Below are 26592 nucleotides of genomic sequence, written 5' to 3' on the forward strand. Positions count from 1 at the left end.
TCCCCGGTTGTGTGGTGGACGGCAATCTGGGAGTAGGTATTTCGTCCCTAGGTTCGTCTCAGTTTCTCGTACCGGCGGAGGTGGTGGTGGGTACGAGAACTGAGAGGATATCTGTTCTTCTGGATAGTGGGGCCGGGGCTAATCTGGTTGATGCTCGGTTTGCCCGGGTTCAAGGTATGCGATTGAGTGAGTTGGCTAAACCCATCCCCATATTCTCGATCGATGCCAGGCCTCTCGGTCAGGGAATTTTTTTGCAAGCTGTGCATGACGTAAAACTTCAATTGGCTGCGATACATAAAGAACTGTTGTCTTGCTACGTGTTGGAGGGTCTTCCCACCCCTATAGTGTTGGGCCTTCCTTGGTTAACTAAGCATAACCCGGTTATTAATTGGCAAACCAGAGAGATAAGCCAATGGAGTAAATTCTGTAATAAAAACTGCATGAACACGGTCATCGGTGCGGTTACTCCTTGGGTCTTACCTCCATTTCTGGCGGACTTTGAGGATGTATTCTCGGAGAAAGGGTGTCAGGAACTACCTCCTCATCGCGAGTATGACTGTTCTGTAAAACTGCTCCCTGAGGCCAAGTTACCTAAAGCTAGGTTGTATAACCTTTCTGGTCCTGAGAGGCAGGCCATGAAGGATTATATTTCAGAAAGTCTGGCTAAGGGGCATATTAGACCTTCATCTTCACCGGTGGCTGCGGGGTTCTTCTTTGTTAAGAAGAAAGATGGAGGCCTACGCCCTTGCCTGGATTTCCGTGAACTTAATCGGATTACGGTCCGAGATCCGTATCTGCTCCCACTTATTCCCGATCTCTTTAATCAGATCGTGGGCGCCAAATGGTTCTCTAAGTTGGATCTCAGGGGGGCGTACAATCTGATTAGGATGAAGGAGGGGGATGAGTGGAAGACGGCGTTTAACACTCCGGAGGGGCATTATGAGAACCTTGTCATGCCATTCGGTCTGACTAATGCCCCGGCGGTGTTCCAACACTTTGTTAATGACATTTTTCGCCGCCTGGTGGGACAGTTTGTTGTCATATATCTGGATGATATCTTAATTTACTCGCCGGATCTGGTGTCTCATCAGGAGCACGTTAGGCAGGTGTTACAGATCTTGCGGGATAATAAACTGTATGCCAAATGGGAAAAGTGTGTGTTCGCCGTACAGGAACTCCAGTTTTTAGGCTTCCTGGTTTCAGCGTCCGGTTTTCGTATGGACCCTGGGAAAGTGCGGGCAGTTCTTGAGTGGGATCGGCCAGAGAATCTTAAGGCACTACAACGTTTCCTGGGGTTTGCTAATTATTACCGGAAGTTCATTCGTAATTTCTCGTCTATGGTTAAGCCTCTCACAGACATGACTAAAAAGGGGACGGATTTTTCTAGGTGGTCTGACAAGGCTTGTCAAGCATTCTCCTCCTTGAAAAAATGTTTTGCCTCGGCACCCATACTCATTCAACCTGATGCGTCACAGCCATTCATTGTAGAGGTAGACGCTTCCGAGGTAGGGGTGGGAGCAGTATTGTCACAAGGTTCGTCCCCTGGTAAGTGGCATCCGTGCGCCTTTTTCTCTAAAAAATTGTCGTCCGCTGAGAGGAATTACGATGTCGGCAATAGGGAACTCTTGGCCATTAAGTTAGCTTTTGAGGAGTGGCGCCATTTTTTGGAGGGGGCAGTCCATCCGGTCACCGTCATCACCGATCACAAGAGCCTGCTATATCTGGAGTCCGCGAAACGTCTGAATCCCAGACAAGCTAGGTGGTCATTGTTTTTTACCAGGTTTAATTTTGTCGTTACATATCGTCCTGGGTCAAAAAATGTAAAGGCGGATGCCTTATCTCGTAGTTTCCCTGGGGCCGGGAATACGGACGACCCGATTCCTATCCTTCAGGAGGGGGTGGTGGTTTCGGCAGTATGCTCTGAGCTGGAGGAGGAGGTATTGGAGGCTCAGGGGGACGCCCCTGTTGGACCTCCGGGGAGACTGTTTGTTCCAGATCAGTTGCGACAAAAGTTGATCGAGGCACACCATAACTCAGTTTTCGCAGGACACCCGGGGAGTAGAGCAACTGTGGATCTCCTCTCGCGTCGGTTTTGGTGGCCTAACTTACATAAGGAGGTGGTAACTTTTGTCGCGTCCTGTGGGGTTTGTGCGCGCTCTAAGACCTCACATACCCGTCCGTCTGGGGCCCTCTTACCTTTGAAGATCCCGGAGCGTCCTTGGACTCATCTGTCTATGGACTTTATTACGGACCTCCCTCCGTCTTCGGGTAAAACGGTCATACTCGTTGTAGTGGACAGGTTCAGCAAGATGGCACATTTTATCGCTCTTCCGGCTCTCCCTAATGCTAAAACTCTTGCGCAGGTGTTCATTGGGGAGATTGTGAGGCTTCACGGGGTACCCTCCGAGGTGGTGTCTGATCGGGGGTCTCAGTTTGTGTCCAAGTTCTGGAAGGCGTTTTGTGCACGGCGGGGGATGCATTTGTCGTTCTCATCGGCTTTTCATCCTCAGACCAATGGTCAGACGGAACGTATGAACCAGAGCTTGGAGACATATCTCCGGTGTTTTGTGTCAGAGAACCAGGAGGACTGGGCTTCGTTCTTACCTCTGGCAGAGTTTGCTCTTAATAATAGGCGGAGCGAGTCCACTGGTAAGTCCCCGTTTTTTGGGGCATATGGTTTTCACCCCCAGTTTTGTACTTTCAGTAGGGGGGGCTCTTCGGGGGTTCCTGAGGAGGAACGATTTTCCTCATCACTCGCTTCAGTATGGAGAGGGGTGCTGAAGAATCTGAATACTATGGGGAACCGATACAAACGTATGGCTGATAGGAGGAGAGTGTCTGGTCCGGACCTAAGTGTGAACGATCGGGTATGGTTGTCTACCAGGAATATAAAACTTAAGGTTCCCTCCTGGAAACTGGGTCCCAGGTTCATCGGGCCGTACAGAATCAGTTCTATTATTAATCCGGTGGCATTCCGTCTTGACCTCCCCCCTACGTTTAAAATTCACAACGTGTTCCACAGATCGTTGCTTAAGAGGTATGTGGCGCCGGTGGTACCGTCACCTTTACCTCCCCCTCCAGTGGTGGTCAAGGGTAACTTGGAGTTCCAGGTATCGAGGGTCATCGATTCACGCTTTAATCGCCGGTCCCTTCAGTACCTGGTTCATTGGAAAGGGTATGGTCCTGAGGAGAGGATGTGGGTTCCTGCGTCGGATATTAACGCAGACCGATTAGTTCGGGCCTTCCACACGACTCACCCGGATAAACCTGGCCCTGAGGGTCCGGAGGCCCCTCGTAGAAGGGGGGGTACTGTCACGGGTGTGTCGCCACGAAGATCGTCACGATTACACAGCCTGACTTCTCGCAGCTGACTTTTTGGTGCTTTGTGTTTTTCGGCAGTGAGGGAGTTAATTCTCTCTCTCTCTGTGCTAGACGAGGTCCAGCCTCGCCCAGCTGCAATCAATGCTGCTGTAGTGAGACTCCTTCAAATGCCTGCTGGTCTGTTAGGGAAGTGTTGGTGAAAGCATTTCATGCAGACTAACAGAGCGGATCGTGGTATTTGGAGTTTCAGAGATAAGTGTATTTGGAGTGTTTTTTCCCTTCCTCGCTTTATCATTTATCTCCTTTCCCGTTGGTGTTCCCTCTGTTGTAGTTGTGTAGTTTTTGTATGCAAGGTGGTTTTGGTTTTTCCCTTGTACTGTCTCGTTCGTCTAAGTACTGTGTGTGGGCATATTATTACTTGTCCCCTTTTGTTGTAATCGGGGTCCTTCTCAGGACTAGATTACTTAGGTGCAGGGATCCTCAGGAGGTAGGGGTTACGCTGGCGGCCTGGACCTCTGTACCTTTAACAGTACCTCCAGGTTGAGGGATTAGTCAGGGCCCCAGCTTAGGGTCAGCTTAGGCCCCCTACCTCCAGTATACAGAGACAGCGTGACACACACACACTCTGATCACACACACTCTGATCACACACACTCTGATCACACTCTCTGATTACACTCTCTCTGATTACACTCTCTGATCACACACACTCTGATCACACACTCTTGATTACACTCTCTGATTACACTCTCTGATTACACTCTCTGATTACACTCTCTGATCACACACACACTCTGATCACACACTCTGATCACACACTCTGATCACACACTCTTGATTACACTCTCTGATTACACTCTGATTACACTCTCTGATCACACACTCTGATCACACACTCTGATCACACACTCTTGATTACACTCTCTGATTACACTCTGATCACACACACTCTGATCACACACACACTCTGATCACACACACTCTCTGATCACACACACTCTGATCACTCTCTGATTACACACTCTGATTACATACTCTGATCACACACACTCTGATCACACACACTCTGATTACACACATTCTGATCACACACTCTTGATTACACTCTCTGATTACACTCTCTGATCACACTCTCTGATCACACACACTCTGATCACACACACTCTGATCACACACTCTGATCACACACTCTTGATTACACTCTCTGATTACACTCTCTGATCACACACACACTCTGATCACACACTCTTGATTGCACTCTCTGATTACACTCTGATCACACACACTCTGATCACACACACACTCTGATCACACACACTCTCTGATCACACACACTCTCTGATCACACACACTCTGATCACTCTCTGATTACACACTTTGATTACATACTCTGATCACACACACTCTGATCACACACACTCTGATTACACACATTCTGATCACACACTCTTGATTACACTCTCTGATTACACTCTCTGATCACACACACTCTGATCACACACACTCTGATCACACACTCTTGATTACACTCTGATTACACTCTCTGATCACACTCTCTGATCACATACACACTCTGATCACACACTCTGATCACACACTCTTGATTACACTCTCTGATTACACTCTGATCACACTCTCTGATCATACACACACTCTGATCACACACTCTTGATTACACTCTGATCACACACACTCTGATCACACACACACTCTGATCACACACTCTTGATTACACTCTCTGATTACACTCTCTGATCACACTCTCTGATCACACACACACTCTGATTACACGCTCTGATCACACACTCTTGATTACACTCTCTGATTACACTCTGATCACACTCTCTGATCACACACACACTCTGATCACACACTCTGATCACACACTCTTGATTACACTCTCTGATTACACTCTGATCACACACACTCTGATCACACACACACTCTGATCACACACACTCTCTGATCACACACACTCTGATCACACACACACTCTGATCACACACACTCTGATCACACACACTCTGATCACACACACTCTGATCACACACTCTTGATTACACTCTCTGATTACACTCTCTGATCACACTCTCTGATCACACACACTCTGATCACACACTCTTGATTACACTCTCTGATTACACTCTCTGATTACACTCTCTGATCACACACACTCTGATCACACACACTCTGATCAAACTCTGGTCTCAGATGAGAGAATCTATGTCCGCCTTCACCTAGTTTAACAGAGGATAGACTGCAGTCCTGACTGCTGCAGGGACATGCACCTCATCAGAGAATGACAGAGTTTGATGTTTTGCTCTTGGAATACATTTTATGGTTTTGCGTCTATAGAAGTAACACTAGTTGTGATCTGGCTATGACTGATTGCATCCTCCCACAGTTTAGTGTGTGTTGGTGTGGGGAGTGGGATGTGTAGGTGGTGCTTCCCGTCTTTATATGTCACGGCTATTAGGACTGCTGTGATGATAATTGCCGGTAAGAAATCCTGCACCTAGTTATATAACCTTACATTTCTATGATTCATGTGAAATGACTTTTACTCATACACGCTGCATTCATTACATGACTCTGCAATCTGATAGCTGACATTACATTATCTAAACTGTGCCTGCTGAATTCATGACAACGCTGCACCACCTACCTAGCACAGTCACAGCGATATTGCTTTTTCTCCACAAGTATGTCACCCACCAATATCCCACATTCACGGATTATGAGATCACAAAATATACCCATTATGGTCATTTTTCTTCTACTGTATATAGAAGACATAAATATATAATGACAATCTGTGCAGAGATTGTCATTAAAATTGTTGCACCCGCTCTGCATAATAGTTGTTTTAAAGGGAAAAAAAAAACAGAAAATCACATACTTTAAAGAATAAGATGTATTGTAGTAAAAAGAGGTTACTGTAACTCTGAGATCAGTGGAATCCAACCGCCGAGACCTCCATGATCATCGAAAAGTGGGACTTCTGTCCTCTGAATGGAGGGGCTGTGTGCATGCTCGGACGCTGCTTATTCATTCTCTATGGGTCTGCAGGAGATAACCCAGTACATGTGCACAGTCACTCCATTCAAATGGGTGGGGGGCAGAGGACTCCCCATAGGGGGGTGAGCTAATTCTTTCACAATAAAGCTAAATTATGAACATACTGACAGTGATAATTTTAGATGTCAGACATCAATAATGATTATGAAATGACTTCTACACTTATAGGAGGTGTGCAGTCATACATAGCTGCCCAATCTGGTGCACTGATCTTATTCTAATAAATAGGACACGTTCCTGGTGCTCGCTGAGCGTCTGAAGGTCCTTTCCCAGTGTCCGGTTGCATCCCTCTGCTCCGGATATCAGTTGGAAGAGAATTTCTGCTCAACCCCTTGACATGGGCTTTATAGAAGAGATGTTTTCATCCTAGTAAGTCATGGTGTATCACTAGGATATGCAATCACTTAGGGTCTGACCTCTAAGACCCCACCAAACCTGATACTAAAAGGGCTGCTGGCGCTGCTTTATCTTGGCGACTTCATGTTTTTTTTCCTGCACAGCGATGCTTTAGGACAACTCTTTGTACAGGAACTGCATCCGGCTCCATTCGCTCAGATACAACTGCATAGCTTTGGTTTGCCAGGCATGGTCCCATACAGAGAAAAAACTGAGTCGGGAACACTGTGCTGAAGCAGCGCCACAGCCTCTTTATTCTCACAGTTGTTGGGGTGTGGGTGTCCTAGAGGTTGGATTCTCAGCGATCATCCTATCCATATACCATCACTTATCTAAATAGGAATATCCCTTTAATCTTGTTGCTGAGGTGTAGAACAACACACTTCTTGGTCCCTTTTTAGTAATGGCATTGTGCTGGTATTGTGTATCAATATTCACATTTTATTTAAATGTAGGTGAGGAGTCTGTGCCCTGCCTCAGTGGCCTGTGCTACCAAACCAAAGCCCGGACATTCAATTTCTGCAGAGCCGAGTAACTATTCATTACGGAGTCTGAAGGGGTTTCTCTTTATAACGTCTTTAAACTTAATGAATGAGCCTTTTTTCCCCTGTAGACTGGAGAAGCCTGTGGCATCAATGCCTGCGGTAACTCGTGGACGGCCAGCTGGCCGGATCCCCAGCGCCAGATCCCGCGGTGAGGATTTCCAAGCTTGACCTGAATTATATTACATTGCTTACAAATGTTATTTTGTAATAATGATGTGTAGATGGGTTTGTTATCTGGTGTAAAATGCCATGCGGGCAGCTCTACTGTTCTACCGATATTTGGTAGAAAGTACAGAGGGTTCATCCCAGAAGGTAATAAAGGAGATAGAAATATGCTATCTTAGCATTGTGTTGTGCAGATCCTATGAAAGACCATATTAATAGAGATTACTATTTGTCATCTGCCAACCACATGAACCAGCATATGACTAGTTTAACTTCTTCCTGACATATATGATATACAGTCATGGCCAAAAGTATTGAGAATGAGACAAATAGTAATTTTTCCAAAGTTTACTGCTTCATTTTTTGTAATGGCAATTTGCATATACTCCTGAATGTCAAAGAGTGATCAGCTTAACAGCAATTACTGTACTTGCAAAGTCAATATTTGCCCAGAAAATGAACTTTAACCCCCAAAACACATTTCAACATCATTGCAGTCCTGCCTTAAAAGGAGCAGCTAACATCGTTTTAGTGATTGATCCATTAACACAGGTGTGGGTGTTGATGAGGACAGGGCTGGCGATCAATCCGTCATGATTAAGTAAGAATGACATCACTGGACACTTTAAAAGGAGGCTGGTTCTTGGTATCATTGTTTCTCTTCAGTTAACCATGGTTACCTCTAAAGAAACACGTGCAACCATCATTGCACTGCACAAAAATGGCCTAACAGGGAAGAGTATCGCAGCTACAAAGATTGCACCTCAGTCAACAATCTATCGCATCATCAAGAACTTCAAGGAGAGAGCTTCCATTGTTGTCAAAAAGGCTCCAGGGCGCCCAAGAAAGACCAGCAAGCGCCAGGACCGTATCTTAAAACTGTTTCAGCTGCGGGATCGGACTACCAGCAGTGCCGAGCTTGCTCAGGAATGGCAGCAGGCTGGTGTGAGTGCTTCTGCATGCACTGTGAGGCGGAGACTCTTTGAGCAAGGGCTGGTTTCAAGGAGGGCAGCAAAGAAGCCACTTCTCTCCAGAAAAAACATCAGGGACCGACTGATATTTTGCAAAAGGTACAGGGAGTGGACTGCTGAGGACTGGGGCAAAGTCATTTTCTCTGATGAATCCCTTTTTCGATTGTTTGGGACATCTGGAAAACAGCTTATTCGGAGAAGAAGAGGTGAGCGCTACCACCAGTCTTGTCTCATGCCAACTGTAAAGCATCCTGAAACCATTCATGTGTGGGGTTGCTTCTCAGCCAAGGGAATCGGCTCACTCACAGTCTTGCCTAAAAACACAGCCATGAATAAAGAATGGTACCAGAATGTCCTCCAAGAGCAACTTCTCCCAACCGTCCAAGAGCAGTTTGGCGCCCAACAATGCCTTTTCCAGCATGATGGAGCACCTTGCCATAAAACAAAGGTGATAACTAAATGGCTCATGGAACAAAACATAGAGATTTTGAGTCCATGGCCTGGAAACTCCCCAGATCTTAATCCCATTGAGAACTTGTGGTCAATCATCAAGAGATGGATGGACAAACAAAAACCAACAAATTCTGGCAAAATGCAAGCATTGATTATGCAAGAATGGACTGCTATCAGTCAGGATTTGGTCCAAAAGTTGATTGAGAGCATGCCAGGGAGAATTACAGAGGTCTTGAAGAAGAAGGGGCAACACTGCAAATATTGACTTGCTGCATTAACTCATTCTAACTGTCAATATAACCTATTGGTACTCATAATATGATTGCAATTATATTTCTGTATGTGATATAAACATCAGACAAACACTAATAAAAACCAGAGGCCAACAGATCATGTGAAAATATAATTTTGGTGTCATTCTCAAAACTTTTGGCCATGACTGTACTATTACATTTTATGTCTGGTCCCTGTCTTTGATGCAGGTTCAGGAGCTGAACCTGCATCTTTCCCAGCAGATACTGACTGAGATACACCACCATTATTTGCCTCTGACAGCAGCATGTGAAGCTGAGCTGCTTTTAACCACTATCAATCAACTAATATCAATCTATGACAGAGGGATTTAAATCACGTGAACTAAGGGGCACACCGTTCTGATTGCCCATCCCGCCATGACACATTCACGGCGTGCTGATTTATTGCAATGTCAGTCTTGAGGCTGCCGAAGGCCTCTGTAACTGAGATGACAGTGCTCCTAATGTTCATATGAGACCATGATTTTTACTATATACTGTAATACTATGGTATTGAAATATATATAGTATGAGTAATCAGACAATCACAGATTTAAGTCCCCAAAGGGCACTAACAAATAAAGTGAAATGTGGGAAAAAAAGGTTTCTCAAGATATTACACATCATCTAAAAATTTGAATCGCCCACTTTTTTCCCATTTAGAATTAAAGAAATAAAAAAACATGTTTATTATCACTGCATCCTTAAAAGCCCGGTCTATCAAATTCTAAAATTAATTAGCCCAAACGGTAAACAGCATAACGAGAAAAGTGATTGAAATGCAGAACTGTGGATCTTTTTCATTTCCACAACTTCACAAAAAAGCAATAAGAAACAATCAGAAAGTTGTAGCTACCCCAAAATGGTATCAATAAGAATGTTAGCTTGCCATGCAAAAAACATGGTCTCATAAAATGGTGACCCGAACAGAATTTTATTTCCAAATTTGTTTTCACCATTTAATAAAAAAAATATATACATACAAATTTGGCATTGCTGTAATCGTACTGACTTTGGAGAATTATATTGACAGGTCATTTTTACCATACAATGTATACTGTTAAAACAAGACCCAAAAAAACTGTTGTGGAATTGCATTATTTATTTTTTTTGCAATTTGACCGCACTCTCATACAGCCAAATCAGATCTCTTGCTTTGCACTGAGGAGGGGCAACACCCTGAAACACGTGTCTGCAAATTGAGATTCTGGTTTGGCTTTAAGTCATGTGGCGAGGATTGTTGAAGGGCCGATATTGACTCTTAGAATTTAGTGCGACCTATTGGAAGTAGCAATCCTAAGTCCTCTTCCTCTCTAAAGAAGCTATTTGCATATGAAATTTTGCCAGAATGACACGTTGTAAATATACTGAGAAATAATCATTATTGTTAAAATTAATTTTCTACATGACGTCTACACGCAATCTCTCTGAAGTGGAGGGTGGCTCTCTGCACTACAGGTAGTGATTTATACATGTTATGCGCGGTCTCAGCAGTAGAATATGACCATCTGGGTGCCCATAATTCAGCCTTGTACCATCCGCTGCTTGTTTCTTTGTAGTGTTCTTCTTATTCTGAATTTATTTATTTCCTGGAAACTACTTAGATATCATTTGTCATTCCTGTGAACATCCTAACGTCTGTCTCTGTGGACTAATGAAATGCTGCTACAGATTGGCCGCTCTTTATTTAACATGACAGGTGCCTATTACTGAGCCAAAGGCAGATCTGTGCAGCACATTCCATTATTTCCCATTAGTACCGGGTTTTGCCAGGACTTGTTGTGCTGGAGTAGAATATTCGGAAGTTAATGGTCATGTTTGTGTTGATTTCTTCTGATCAGGTGGCCGTGTGGGGTATTCTCCTGCAAAGCTAGGTATTCCTCCCCCTCTGTCCTCTGTGTACACTTGGGGTAGTGGGATCACCACTCCTCTCCGCCTGCCAATGCTGAATACAGAGGTGGTCCAGGTGTCAGCGGGCAGAACACAGAAAGCCGGAGTCACCAAATCTGGGAGGATTATCATGTGGGAGGTGAGCATCATGAACGCTGACCCATGGTACACGCAAGAGACATGTCCGTCATATAGTAATAACAATGCACATGGAGCATATGTAGTTATGGAGAAGGGTAAAAGAAGGGATGAGATTCAGATTCATGGAGTGGCCATAGTAATACCCCTAAAAAATGGGCATGGCTATATATTCAGTGCAATGGCTGAGATGATGACCACTCCCAGGACCTACAGTGGGGAATGATTTTATTACCTTCTTTGGGGCACATATAAGTTTTGTGAACTTTTGCAGTTTTTTTTTTCTCTGTTAGACAACTTTGCAAAAATCTACTGCAGTTTTGTGTAAGTAGCTCTTATGCTGCTTGAAGTCTTTTTGTTAGGTGAGTTATGTAAAAAAGAGGCAGATGGGAGGGAGTAAGGCTCTGTTCATGGCTCATATTTGGAGGTATAGGGGGCAGATGGGAGGGAGTAAGGCTCTGTTCATGGCTCATATTTGGAGGTATAGGGGGCAGATGGGAGGGAGTAAGGCTCTGTTCATGGCTCATATTTGGAGGTATAGGGGGCAGATGGGAGGGAGTAAGGCTCTGTTCATGGCTCATATTTGGAGGTATAGGGGGCAGATGGGAGGGAGTAAGGCTCTGTTCATGGCTCATATTTGGAGGTATAGGGGGCAGATGGGAGGGAGTAAGGCTCTGTTCATGGCTCATATTTGGAGGTATAGGGGGCAGATGGGAGGGAGTAAGGCTCTGTTCATGGCTCATATTTGGAGCTATAGGAGGCAGATGGGAGGCAGTAAGGCTCTGTTCATGGCTCATATTTGGAGGTATAGGGTGCAGATGGGAGGGAGTAAGGCTCTGTTCATGGCTCATATTTGGAGGTATAGGGGGCAGATGGGATGGAGTAAGGCTCTGTTCATGGCTCATATTTGGAGGTATAGGGCAGCAGATGGGAGGCAGTAAGGCTCTGTTCATGGCTCATATTTGGAGATATAGGGCTCAGATGGGAGGCAGTAAGGCTCTGTTCATGGCTCATATTTGGAGGTATAGGGGGCAGATGGGAGGGAGTAAGGCTCTGTTCATGGCTCATATTTGGAGATATAGGGGGCAGATGGGATGGAGTAAGGCTCTGTTCATGGCTCATATTTGGAGGTATAGGGCAGCAGATGGGAGGCAGTAAGGCTCTGTTCATGGCTCATATTTGGAGATATAGGGCTCAGATGGGAGGCAGTAAGGCTCTGTTCATGGCTCATATTTGGAGGTATAGGGCAGCAGATGGGAGGCAGTAAGGCTCTGTTCATGGCTCATATTTGGAGATATAGGGCTCAGATGGGAGGCAGTAAGGCTCTGTTCATGGCTCATATTTGGAGGTATAGGGCAGCAGATGGGAGGGAGTAAGGCTCTGTTCATGGCTCATATTTGGAGATATAGGGGGCAGATGGGATGGAGTAAGGCTCTGTTCATGGCTCATATTTGGAGGTATAGGGGGCGGATGGGAGGGAGTAAGGCTCTGTTCATGGCTCATATTTGGAGGTATAGGGGGCGGATGGGAGGGAGTAAGGCTCTGTTCATGGCTCATATTTGGAGGTATAGGGGGCAGATGGGAGGCAGTAAGGCTCTGTTCATGGCTCATATTTGGAGGTATAGGGGGGCAGATGGGAGTCAGTAAGGCTCTGTTCATGGCTCATATTTGGAAGTATAGGGGGCAGATGGGAGGGAGTAAGGCTCTGTTCATGGCTCATATTTGGAGGTATAGGGGGGCAGATGGGAGTCAGTAAGGCTCTGTTCATGGCTCATATTTGGAGGTATAGGGGGGCAGATGGGAGTCAGTAAGGCTCTGTTCATGGCTCATCTTTGGAGGTATAGGGGGGCAGATGGGAGTCAGTAAGGCTCTGTTCATGGCTCATCTTTGGAGGTATAGGGGGGCAGATGGGAGTCAGTAAGGCTCTGTTCATGGCTCATATTTGGAGGTATAGGGGGGCAGATGGGAGGGAGTAAGGCTCTGTTCATGGCTCATATTTGGAGGTATAGGGGGCAGATGGGAGGGAGTAAGGCTCTGTTCATGGCTCATATTTGGAGGTATAGGGGGGCAGATGGGAGGGAGTAAGGCTCTGTTCATGGCTCATATTTGGAGGTATAGGGGGCGGATGGGAGGGAGTAAGGCTCTGTTCATGGCTCATATTTGGAGGTATAGGGGGCAGATGGGAGGCAGTAAGACTCTGTTCATGGCTCATATTTGGAGGTATAAGGGGCAGATGGGAGGCAGTAACGCTCTGTTCATGGCTCATATTTGGAGGTATAAGGGGGCAGATGGGAGGGAGTAAGGCTCTGTTCATGGCTCATATTTGGAGGTATAGGGGGCAGATGGGAGGGAGTAAGGCTCTGTTCGTGGCTCATATTTGGAGGTATAGGGGGGTAGATGGGAGGCAGTAAGGCTCTGTTCATGGCTCATATTTGGAGGTATAGGGGGCAGATGGGAGGGAGTAAGGCTCTGTTCATGGCTCAGATTTGGAGGTATAGGGGGCAGATGGGAGTCAGTAAGGCTCTGTTCATGGCTCATATTTGGAGGTATAGGGGGTGGATGGGAGGGAGTAAGGCTCTGTTCATGGCTCATATTTGGAGGTATAGGGGGCAGATGGGAGGGAGTAAGGCTCTGTTCATGGCTCATATTTGGAGGTATAGGGGGGCAGATGGGAGTCAGTAAGGCTCTGTTCATGGCTCATATTTGGAGGTATAGGGGGGCAGATGGGAGGGAGTAAGGCTCTGTTCATGGCTCATATTTGGAGGTATAGGGGACAGATGGGAGGGAGTAAGGCTCTGTTCATGGCTCATATTTGGAGGTATAGGGCAGCAGATGGGAGGCAGTAAGGCTCTGTTCATGGCTCATATTTGGAGGTATAGGGGGCAGATGGGAGGGAGTAAGGCTCTGTTCATGGCTCATATTTGGAGGTATAGTGGGCAGATGGGAGGCAGTAAGGCTCTGTTCATGGCTCATATTTGGAGGTATAAGGGGGCAGATGGGAGGGAGTAAGGCTCTGTTCATGGCTCATATTTGGAGGTATAGGGGGCAGATGGGAGGGAGTAAGGCTCTGTTCATGGCTCATATTTGGAGGTATAGGGGGCAGATGGGAGGCAGTAAGGCTCTGTTCATGGCTCATATTTGGAGGTATAGGGGGCAGATGGGAGGCAGTAAGGCTCTGTTCATGGCTCATATTTGGAGGTATAGGGGGGTAGATGGGAGGCAGTAAGGCTCTGTTCATGGCTCATATTTGGAGGTATAGGGGGGTAGATGGGAGGCAGTAAGGCTCTGTTCATGGCTCATATTTGGAGGTATAGGGGGCAGATGGGAGGGAGTAAGGCTCTGTTCATGGCTCATATTTGGAGGTATAGGGGGCAGATGGGAGGGAGTAAGGCTCTGTTCATGGCTCATATTTGGAGATATAGGGGGCAGATGGGATGGAGTAAGGCTCTGTTCATGGCTCATATTTGGAGGTATAGGGCAGCAGATGGGAGGCAGTAAGGCTCTGTTCATGGCTCATATTTGGAGATATAGGGCTCAGATGGGAGGCAGTAAGGCTCTGTTCATGGCTCATATTTGGAGGTATAGGGCAGCAGATGGGAGGCAGTAAGGCTCTGTTCATGGCTCATATTTGGAGATATAGGGCTCAGATGGGAGGCAGTAAGGCTCTGTTCATGGCTCATATTTGGAGGTATAGGGGGCAGATGGGAGGGAGTAAGGCTCTGTTCATGGCTCATATTTGGAGGTATAGGGGGGCAGATGGGAGGCAGTAAGGCTCTGTTCATGGCTCATATTTGGAGGTATAGGGCAGCAGATGGGAGGGAGTAAGGCTCTGTTCATGGCTCATATTTGGAGATATAGGGGGCAGATGGGATGGAGTAAGGCTCTGTTCATGGCTCATATTTGGAGGTATAGGGGGCGGATGGGAGGGAGTAAGGCTCTGTTCATGGCTCATATTTGGAGGTATAGGGGGGCAGATGGGAGTCAGTAAGGCTCTGTTCATGGCTCATATTTGGAGGTATAGGGGGCAGATGGGAGGGAGTAAGGCTCTGTTCATGGCTCATATTTGGAGGTATAGGGGGGCAGATGGGAGTCAGTAAGGCTCTGTTCATGGCTCATATTTGGAGGTATAGGGGGGCAGATGGGAGTCAGTAAGGCTCTGTTCATGGCTCATCTTTGGAGGTATAGGGGGGCAGATGGGAGTCAGTAAGGCTCTGTTCATGGCTCATATTTGGAGGTATAGGGGGGCAGATGGGAGGGAGTAAGGCTCTGTTCATGGCTCATATTTGGAGGTATAGGGGGCGGATGGGAGGGAGTAAGGCTCTGTTCATGGCTCATATTTGGAGGTATAGGGGGCAGATGGGAGGCAGTAAGGCTCTGTTCATGGCTCATATTTGGAGGTATAAGGGGGCAGATGGGATGGAGTAAGGCTCTGTTCATGGCTCATATTTGGAGATATAGGGGGCAGATGGGAGGCAGTAACGCTCTGTTCATGGCTCATATTTGGAGGTATAAGGGGGCAGATGGGAGGGAGTAAGGCTCTGTTCATGGCTCATATTTGGAGGTATAGGGGGCAGATGGGAGGGAGTAAGGCTCTGTTCGTGGCTCATATTTGGAGGTATAGGGGGGTAGATGGGAGGCAGTAAGGCTCTGTTCATGGCTCATATTTGGAGGTATAGGGGGCAGATGGGAGGGAGTAAGGCTCTGTTCATGGCTCAGATTTGGAGGTATAGGGGGGCAGATGGGAGTCAGTAAGGCTCTGTTCATGGCTCATATTTGGAGGTATAGGGGGCGGATGGGAGGGAGTAAGGCTCTGTTCATGGCTCATATTTGGAGGTATAGGGGGCAGATGGGAGGGAGTAAGGCTCTGTTCATGGCTCATATTTGGAGGTATAGGGGGGCAGATGGGAGTCAGTAAGGCTCTGTTCATGGCTCATATTTGGAGGTATAGGGGGGCAGATGGGAGGGAGTAAGGCTCTGTTCATGGCTCATATTTGGAGGTATAGGGGACAGATGGGAGGGAGTAAGGCTCTGTTCATGGCTCATATTTGGAGGTATAGGGCAGCAGATGGGAGGCAGTAAGGCTCTGTTCATGGCTCATATTTGGAGGTATAGGGGGCAGATGGGAGGGAGTAAGGCTCTGTTCATGGCTCATATTTGGAGGTATAGGGGGCAGATGGGAGGCAGTAAGGCTCTGTTCATGGCTCATATTTGGAGGTATAAGGGGGCAGATGGGAGGGAGTAAGGCTCTGTTCATGGCTCATATTTGGAGGTATAGGGGGCAGATGGGAGGGAGTAAGGCTCTGTTCATGGCTCATATTTGGAGGTATAGGGGGCAGATGGGAGGCAGTAAGGCTCTGTTCATGGCTCATATTTGGAGGTATAGGGGGCAGATGGGAGGCAGTAAGGCTCTGTTCATGGCTCATATTTGGAGGTATAGGGGGGTAGATGGGAGGCAGTAAGGCTCTGTTCATGGCTCATATTTGGAGGTATAGGGGGGTAGATGGGAGGCAGTAAGGCTCTGTTCATGGCTCATATTTGGAGGTATAGGGGGCGGATGGGAGGGAGTAAGGCTCTGTTCATGGCTCATATTTGGAGGTATAGGGGGCGGATGGGAGGGAGTAAGGCTCTGTTCATGGCTCATATTTGGAGGTATAGGGGGCGGATGGGAGGGAGTAAGGCTCTGTTCATGGCTCATATTTAGAGGTATAGGGGCAGATGGGATGGAGTAAGGCTCTGTTCATGGCTCATATTTGGAGGTATAGGGGGCAGATGGGAGGGAGTAAGGCTATGTTCATGGCTCATATTTGGAGGTATAGGGGGCGGATGGGAGGGAGTAAGGCTCTGTTCATGGCTCATATTTGGAGGTATAGGGGGCAGATGGGAGGGAGTAAGGCTCTGTTCATGGCTCATATTTGGAGGTATAGGGGGCAGATGGGATGGAGTAAGGCTCTGTTCATGGCTCATATTTGGAGGTATAGGGCAGCAGATGGGAGGCAGTAAGGCTCTGTTCGTGGCTCATATTTGGAGGTATAGGGGGCAGATGGGAGGGAGTAAGGCTCTGTTCATGGCTCATATTTGGAGGTATAGGGGGCGGATGGGAGGGAGTAAGGCTCTGTTCATGGCTCATATTTGGAGGTATAGGGGGGCAGATGGGAGGGAGTAAGGCTCTGTTCATGGCTCATATTTGGAGGTATAGGGGGCAGATGGGAGGGAGTAAGGCTCTGTTCATAGCTCATATTTGGAGGTATAGGGGGCGGATGGGAGGCAGTAAGGCTCTGTTCATGGCTCATATTTGGAGGTATAGGGGTCGGATGGGAGGGAGTAAGGCTCTGTTCATGGCTCATATTTGGAGGTATAGGGGGCAGATGGGAGGGAGTAAGGGTCTGTTCATGGCTCATATTTTAGGTATGGGGCAGATGGCAGGCTGTAAGGCTCTGTTCATGGCTCATATTTGGTGGTATAGGGGGCAGATGGGAGGCAGTAAGGCTCTGATCATTGCTCATATTTGGAGGTATAGGGGGCAGATGGGAGGCAGTAAGGCTCTGTTCATGGCTCATATTTGGAGGTATAGGGGGCAGATGGGATGGAGTAAGGCTCTGTTCATGGCTCATATTTGGAGGTATAGGGGGCAGATGGGAGGGAGTAAGACTCTGTTCATGGCTCATATTTGGAGGTATAGGGCAGCAGATGGGAGGGAGTAAGGCTCTGTTCATGGCTCTTATTTGGAGGTATAGGGGGCAGATGGGAGCGAGTAAGGCTCTGTTCATGGCTCATATTTGGAGGTATAGGGGGCGGATGGGAGGCAGTAAGGCTCTGTTCATGGCTCATATTTGGAGGTATAGGGGGGCAGATGGGAAGGAGTAAGGCTCTGTTCATGGCTCATATTTGGAGGTATAGGGGGCAGATGGGAGGGAGTAAGACTCTGTTCATGGCTCATATTTGGAGGTATAGGGCAGCAGATGGGAGGGAGTAAGGCTCTGTTCATGGCTCTTATTTGGAGGTATAGGGGGCAGATGGGAGCGAGTAAGGCTCTGTTCATGGCTCTTATTTGGAGGTATAGGGGGCAGATGGGAGCGAGTAAGGCTCTGTTCATGGCTCTTATTTGGAGGTATAGGGGGGCAGATGGGAGGGAGTAAGGCTCTGTTCATGGCTCTTATTTGGAGGTATAGGGGGCAGATGGGAGGGAGTAAGGCTCTGTTCATGGCTCATATTTGGAGGTATAGGGGGCGGATGGGAGGCAGTAAGGCTCTGTTCATGGCTCATATTTGGAGGTATAGGGGGGTAGATGGGAGGCAGTAAGGCTCTGTTCATGGCTCATATTTGAAGGTGTAGGGTGCAGATGGGATGGAGTAAGGCTCTGTTCATGGCTCATATTTGGAGGTATAGGGCAGCAGATGGGAGGCAGTAAGGCTCTGTTCATAGCTCTTATTTGGAGGTATAGGGGGCAGATGGGAGGGAGTAAGGCTCTGTTCATAGCTCATATTTGGAGGTATAGGGGGCAGATGGGAGGCAGTAAGGCTCTGTTCATGGCTCATATTTGGAGGTATAGGGGGCAGATGGGAGGCAGTAAGGCTCTGTTCATGGCTCATATTTGGAGATATAGGGGGCAGATGGGAGGGAGTAAGGCTCTGTTCATGGCTCATATTTGGAGGTATAGGGCAGCAGATGGGAGGCAGTAAGGCTCTGTTCATGGCTCATATTTGGAGGTATAGGGGGCGGATGGGAGGGAGTAAGGCTCTGTTCATGGCTCATATTTGGAGGTATAGGACAGCAGATGGGAGGCAGTGAGGCTCTGTTCATTGCTCATATTTGGAGGTATAGGGGGCGGATGGGAGGGAGTAAGGCTCTGTTCATGGCTCATATTTGGAGGTATAGGGGGCAGATGGGAGGGAGTAAGGCTCTGTTCATGGCTCATATTTGGAGGTATAGGGGGCAGATGGGATGGAGTAAGGCTCTGTTCATGGCTCATATTTGGAGGTATAGGAGGCAGATGGGAGGCAGTAAGGCTCTGTTCATGGTTCATATTTGGAGGTATAGGGGGGCAGATGGGAGGCAGTAAGGCTCTGTTCATGGCTCATATTTGGAGGTATAGGGGGCGGATGGGAGGGAGTAAGGCTCTGTTCATGGCTCATATTTGGAGGTATAGGGGGCAGATGGGAGGCAGTAAGGCTCTGTTCATTGCTCATATTTGGAGGTATAGGGGGCAGATGGGAGGCAGTAAGGCTCTGTTCATGGCTCATATTTGGAGGTATAGGGGGCGGATGGGAGGGAGTAAGGCTCTGTTCATGGCTCATATTTGGAGGTATAGGGGGCGGATGGGAGGGAGTAAGGCTCTGTTCATGGCTCATATTTGGAGGTTTAGGGGTCGGATGGGAGGGAGTAAGGCTCTGTTCATGGCTCTTATTTGGAGGTATAGGGCAGCAGATGGGAGGCAGTAAGGCTCTGTTCATGGCTCATATTTGGAGGTATAGGGGGCAGATGGGAGGCAGTAAGGCTCTGTTCATGGCTCATATTTGGAGATATAGGGAGCGGATGGGAGGGAGTAAGGCTCTGTTCATAGCTCATATTTGGAGGTTTAGGGGTCGGATGGGAGGGAGTAAGGCTCTGTTCATTGCTCATATTTGGAGGTATAGGGGGTAGATGGGAGGCAGTAAGGCTCTGTTCATGGCTCATATTTGGAGGTATAGGGGGCGGATGGGAGGGAGTAAGGCTCTGTTCATGGCTCATATTTGGAGGTATAGGGGGCGGATGGGAAGGAGTAAGGCTCTGTTAATGGCTCATATTTGGAGGTATAGGGGGCAGATGGGATGGAGTAAGGCTCTGTTCATGGCTCTTATTTGGAGGTATAGGGCAGCAGATGGGAGGGAGTAAGGCTCTGTTCATGGCTGATATTTGGAGGTATAGGGGGCGGATGGGAGGCAGTAAGGCTCTGTTCATGGCTCTTATTTGGAGGTATAGGGGACAGATGGGAGGCAGTAAGGCTCTGTTCATGGCTCATATTTGGAGGTATAGGGGTCGGATGGGAGGGAGTAAGGCTCTGTTCATGGCTCATATTTGGAGTTATAGGGGGCAGATGGGAGGGAGTAAGGCTCTGTTCATGGCTCATATTTTAGGTATGGGGCAGATGGGAGGCTGTAAGGCTCTGTTCATGGCTCATATTTGGAGGTATAGGGGGCGGATGGGAGGGAGTAAGGCTCTGTTCATGGCTCTTATTTTGAGGTATAGGGGGCAGATGGGAGCGAGTAATGCTATGTTCATGGCTCATATTTGGAGGTATAGGGGGCAGATGGGAGGGAGTAAGGCTCTGTTCATGGCTCATATTTGGAGGTATAGGGGGCAGATGGGATGGAGTAAGGCTCTGTTCATGGCTCATATTTGGAGGTATAGGGGGCAGATGGGAGCGAGTAAGGCTATGTTCATGGCTCATATTTGGAGGTATAGGGGGCAGATGGGAGGGAGTAAGGCTCTGTTCATGGCTCATATTTGGAGGTATAGGGGGCAGATGGGAGCGAGAAAGGCTCTGTTCATGGCTCATATTTGGAGGTATAGGGGGCAGATGGGAGGGAGTAAGGCTCTGTTCATGGCTCATATTTGGAGGTATAGGGGGGCAGATGGGAGTCAGTAAGGCTCTGTTCATGGCTCATATTTGGAGGTATAGGGGGGCAGATGGGAGGGAGTAAGGCTCTGTTCATGGCTCATATTTGGAGGTATAGGGGACAGATGGGAGGGAGTAAGGCTCTGTTCATGGCTCATATTTGGAGGTATAGGGCAGCAGATGGGAGGCAGTAAGGCTCTGTTCATGGCTCATATTTGGAGGTATAGGGGGCAGATGGGAGGGAGTAAGGCTCTGTTCATGGCTCATATTTGGAGGTATAGGGGGCAGATGGGAGGCAGTAAGGCTCTGTTCATGGCTCATATTTGGAGGTATAAGGGGGCAGATGGGAGGGAGTAAGGCTCTGTTCATGGCTCATATTTGGAGGTATAGGGGGCAGATGGGAGGGAGTAAGGCTCTGTTCATGGCTCATATTTGGAGGTATAGGGGGCAGATGGGAGGCAGTAAGGCTCTGTTCATGGCTCATATTTGGAGGTATAGGGGGCAGATGGGAGGCAGTAAGGCTCTGTTCATGGCTCATATTTGGAGGTATAGGGGGGTAGATGGGAGGCAGTAAGGCTCTGTTCATGGCTCATATTTGGAGGTATAGGGGGGTAGATGGGAGGCAGTAAGGCTCTGTTCATGGCTCATATTTGGAGGTATAGGGGGCGGATGGGAGGGAGTAAGGCTCTGTTCATGGCTCATATTTGGAGGTATAGGGGGCGGATGGGAGGGAGTAAGGCTCTGTTCATGGCTCATATTTGGAGGTATAGGGGGCGGATGGGAGGGAGTAAGGCTCTGTTCATGGCTCATATTTAGAGGTATAGGGGCAGATGGGATGGAGTAAGGCTCTGTTCATGGCTCATATTTGGAGGTATAGGGGGCAGATGGGAGGGAGTAAGGCTATGTTCATGGCTCATATTTGGAGGTATAGGGGGTGGATGGGAGGGAGTAAGGCTCTGTTCATGGCTCATATTTGGAGGTATAGGGGGCAGATGGGAGGGAGTAAGGCTCTGTTCATGGCTCATATTTGGAGGTATAGGGGGCAGATGGGATGGAGTAAGGCTCTGTTCATGGCTCATATTTGGAGGTATAGGGCAGCAGATGGGAGGCAGTAAGGCTCTGTTCGTGGCTCATATTTGGAGGTATAGGGGGCAGATGGGAGGGAGTAAGGCTCTGTTCATGGCTCATATTTGGAGGTATAGGGGGCGGATGGGAGGGAGTAAGGCTCTGTTCATGGCTCATATTTGGAGGTATAGGGGGGCAGATGGGAGGGAGTAAGGCTCTGTTCATGGCTCATATTTGGAGGTATAGGGGGCAGATGGGAGGGAGTAAGGCTCTGTTCATAGCTCATATTTGGAGGTATAGGGGGCGGATGGGAGGCAGTAAGGCTCTGTTCATGGCTCATATTTGGAGGTATAGGGGTCGGATGGGAGGGAGTAAGGCTCTGTTCATGGCTCATATTTGGAGGTATAGGGGGCAGATGGGAGGGAGTAAGGGTCTGTTCATGGCTCATATTTTAGGTATGGGGCAGATGGCAGGCTGTAAGGCTCTGTTCATGGCTCATATTTGGTGGTATAGGGGGCAGATGGGAGGCAGTAAGGCTCTGATCATTGCTCATATTTGGAGGTATAGGGGGCAGATGGGAGGCAGTAAGGCTCTGTTCATGGCTCATATTTGGAGGTATAGGGGGCAGATGGGATGGAGTAAGGCTCTGTTCATGGCTCATATTTGGAGGTATAGGGGGCAGATGGGAGGGAGTAAGACTCTGTTCATGGCTCATATTTGGAGGTATAGGGCAGCAGATGGGAGGGAGTAAGGCTCTGTTCATGGCTCTTATTTGGAGGTATAGGGGGCAGATGGGAGCGAGTAAGGCTCTGTTCATGGCTCATATTTGGAGGTATAGGGGGCGGATGGGAGGCAGTAAGGCTCTGTTCATGGCTCATATTTGGAGGTATAGGGGGGCAGATGGGAAGGAGTAAGGCTCTGTTCATGGCTCATATTTGGAGGTATAGGGGGCAGATGGGAGGGAGTAAGACTCTGTTCATGGCTCATATTTGGAGGTATAGGGCAGCAGATGGGAGGGAGTAAGGCTCTGTTCATGGCTCTTATTTGGAGGTATAGGGGGCAGATGGGAGCGAGTAAGGCTCTGTTCATGGCTCTTATTTGGAGGTATAGGGGGCAGATGGGAGCGAGTAAGGCTCTGTTCATGGCTCTTATTTGGAGGTATAGGGGGGCAGATGGGAGGGAGTAAGGCTCTGTTCATGGCTCTTATTTGGAGGTATAGGGGGCAGATGGGAGGGAGTAAGGCTCTGTTCATGGCTCATATTTGGAGGTATAGGGGGCGGATGGGAGGCAGTAAGGCTCTGTTCATGGCTCATATTTGGAGGTATAGGGGGGTAGATGGGAGGCAGTAAGGCTCTGTTCATGGCTCATATTTGAAGGTGTAGGGTGCAGATGGGATGGAGTAAGGCTCTGTTCATGGCTCATATTTGGAGGTATAGGGCAGCAGATGGGAGGCAGTAAGGCTCTGTTCATAGCTCTTATTTGGAGGTATAGGGGGCAGATGGGAGGGAGTAAGGCTCTGTTCATAGCTCATATTTGGAGGTATAGGGGGCAGATGGGAGGCAGTAAGGCTCTGTTCATGGCTCATATTTGGAGGTATAGGGGGCAGATGGGAGGCAGTAAGGCTCTGTTCATGGCTCATATTTGGAGATATAGGGGGCAGATGGGAGGGAGTAAGGCTCTGTTCATGGCTCATATTTGGAGGTATAGGGCAGCAGATGGGAGGCAGTAAGGCTCTGTTCATGGCTCATATTTGGAGGTATAGGGGGCGGATGGGAGGGAGTAAGGCTCTGTTCATGGCTCATATTTGGAGGTATAGGACAGCAGATGGGAGGCAGTGAGGCTCTGTTCATTGCTCATATTTGGAGGTATAGGGGGCGGATGGGAGGGAGTAAGGCTCTGTTCATGGCTCATATTTGGAGGTATAGGGGGCAGATGGGAGGGAGTAAGGCTCTGTTCATGGCTCATATTTGGAGGTATAGGGGGCAGATGGGATGGAGTAAGGCTCTGTTCATGGCTCATATTTGGAGGTATAGGAGGCAGATGGGAGGCAGTAAGGCTCTGTTCATGGTTCATATTTGGAGGTATAGGGGGGCAGATGGGAGGCAGTAAGGCTCTGTTCATGGCTCATATTTGGAGGTATAGGGGGCGGATGGGAGGGAGTAAGGCTCTGTTCATGGCTCATATTTGGAGGTATAGGGGGCAGATGGGAGGCAGTAAGGCTCTGTTCATTGCTCATATTTGGAGGTATAGGGGGCAGATGGGAGGCAGTAAGGCTCTGTTCATGGCTCATATTTGGAGGTATAGGGGGCGGATGGGAGGGAGTAAGGCTCTGTTCATGGCTCATATTTGGAGGTATAGGGGGCGGATGGGAGGGAGTAAGGCTCTGTTCATGGCTCATATTTGGAGGTTTAGGGGTCGGATGGGAGGGAGTAAGGCTCTGTTCATGGCTCTTATTTGGAGGTATAGGGCAGCAGATGGGAGGCAGTAAGGCTCTGTTCATGGCTCATATTTGGAGGTATAGGGGGCAGATGGGAGGCAGTAAGGCTCTGTTCATGGCTCATATTTGGAGATATAGGGAGCGGATGGGAGGGAGTAAGGCTCTGTTCATAGCTCATATTTGGAGGTTTAGGGGTCGGATGGGAGGGAGTAAGGCTCTGTTCATTGCTCATATTTGGAGGTATAGGGGGTAGATGGGAGGCAGTAAGGCTCTGTTCATGGCTCATATTTGGAGGTATAGGGGGCGGATGGGAGGGAGTAAGGCTCTGTTCATGGCTCATATTTGGAGGTATAGGGGGCGGATGGGAAGGAGTAAGGCTCTGTTAATGGCTCATATTTGGAGGTATAGGGGGCAGATGGGATGGAGTAAGGCTCTGTTCATGGCTCTTATTTGGAGGTATAGGGCAGCAGATGGGAGGGAGTAAGGCTCTGTTCATGGCTGATATTTGGAGGTATAGGGGGCGGATGGGAGGCAGTAAGGCTCTGTTCATGGCTCTTATTTGGAGGTATAGGGGACAGATGGGAGGCAGTAAGGCTCTGTTCATGGCTCATATTTGGAGGTATAGGGGTCGGATGGGAGGGAGTAAGGCTCTGTTCATGGCTCATATTTGGAGTTATAGGGGGCAGATGGGAGGGAGTAAGGCTCTGTTCATGGCTCATATTTTAGGTATGGGGCAGATGGGAGGCTGTAAGGCTCTGTTCATGGCTCATATTTGGAGGTATAGGGGGCGGATGGGAGGGAGTAAGGCTCTGTTCATGGCTCTTATTTTGAGGTATAGGGGGCAGATGGGAGCGAGTAAGGCTATGTTCATGGCTCATATTTGGAGGTATAGGGGGCAGATGGGAGGGAGTAAGGCTCTGTTCATGGCTCATATTTGGAGGTATAGGGGGCAGATGGGATGGAGTAAGGCTCTGTTCATGGCTCATATTTGGAGGTATAGGGGGCAGATGGGAGCGAGTAAGGCTATGTTCATGGCTCATATTTGGAGGTATAGGGGGCAGATGGGAGGGAGTAAGGCTCTGTTCATGGCTCATATTTGGAGGTATAGGGGGCAGATGGGAGCGAGAAAGGCTCTGTTCATGGCTCATATTTGGAGGTATAGGGGGCTGATGGGAGGCAGTAAGGCTCTGTTCATGGCTCTTATTTTGAGGTATAGGGGGCAGATGGGAGCGAGTAAGGCTCTGTTCATGGCTCATATTTGGAGGTATAGGGGGGCAGATGGGAGGGAGTAAGGCTCTGTTCATCGCTCATATTTGGAGGTATAGGGGGCAGATGGGAGAGAGTAAGGCTCTGTTCATGGCTCATATTTGGAGGTATAGGGGGCAGATGGGAGGGAGTTAGACTCTGTTCATGGCTCATATTTGGAGGTATAGGGCAGCAGATGGGAGGGAGTAAGGCTCTGTTCATGGCTCTTATTTGGAGGTATAGGGGGCAGATGGGAGGGAGTAAGTCTCTGTTCATGGCTCATATTTGGAGGTATAGGGGGCAGATGGGAGGGAGTAAGGCTCTGTTCATGGCTCTTATTTGGAGGTATAGGGGGCAGATGGGAGCGAGTAAGGCTATGTTCATGGCTCATATTTGGAGGTATAGGGGGCAGATGGGAGGGAGTAAGACTCTGTTCATGGCTCATATTTGGAGGTATAGGGCAGCAGATGGGAGGGAGTAAGGCTCTGTTCATGGCTCATATTTGGAGGTATAGGGCAGCAGATGGGAGCGAGTAAGGCTCTGTTCATGGCTCATATTTGGAGGTATAGGGCAGCAGATGAGAGGGAGTAAGGCTCTGATCATTGCTCATATTTGGAGGTATAGGGCAGCAGATGGGAGGGAGTAAGACTCTGTACATGGCTCATATTTTAAGGTATAGGGGGCAGATGGGAGGGAGTAAGGCTCTGTTCATGGCTCATATTTGGAGGTATAGGGCAGCAGATGGGAGCGAGTAAGGCTCTGTTCATGGCTCATATTTGGAGGTATAGGGCAGCAGATGGGAGGGAGTAAGACTCTGTTCATGGCTCATATTTGGAGGTATAGGGCAGCAGATGGGAGCGAGTAAGGCTCTGTTCATGGCTCATATTTGGAGGTATAGGGCAGCAGATGAGAGGGAGTAAGGCTCTGATCATTGCTCATATTTGGAGGTATAGGGCAGCAGATGGGAGGGAGTAAGACTCTGTACATGGCTCATATTTTA

The 26592-nt window shown here is 48.3% G+C and overlaps 1 protein-coding gene across 2 annotated transcripts in view; it reads left to right on the forward strand.

Annotated features, from left to right (window-relative positions):
- The window catches only part of NEK8 (NIMA related kinase 8), a 215025-nt gene that overhangs the window by 103682 nt on the left and 84751 nt on the right, over positions 1–26592 (forward strand). For both annotated transcript variants that reach the window (XR_012299436.1, XM_073667882.1), the window contains exons 6-7: positions 7409–7488; positions 11064–11251. Coding sequence is in view for 1 of the 2 variants with exons in the window: in XM_073667882.1 (XP_073523983.1) it covers positions 7409–7488; positions 11064–11251 (268 nt within the window). In the remaining variant the exon portion in view is untranslated. The remainder of the gene's footprint in view (positions 1–7408; positions 7489–11063; positions 11252–26592) is intronic.

This window comes from Phyllobates terribilis, unplaced genomic scaffold (genome assembly GCF_046119375.1).
Source record: "Phyllobates terribilis strain yellow unplaced genomic scaffold, ASM4611937v1 Scaffold_2__4_contigs__length_985480577, whole genome shotgun sequence".
Classification (NCBI taxonomy): domain Eukaryota; kingdom Metazoa; phylum Chordata; class Amphibia; order Anura; family Dendrobatidae; genus Phyllobates; species Phyllobates terribilis.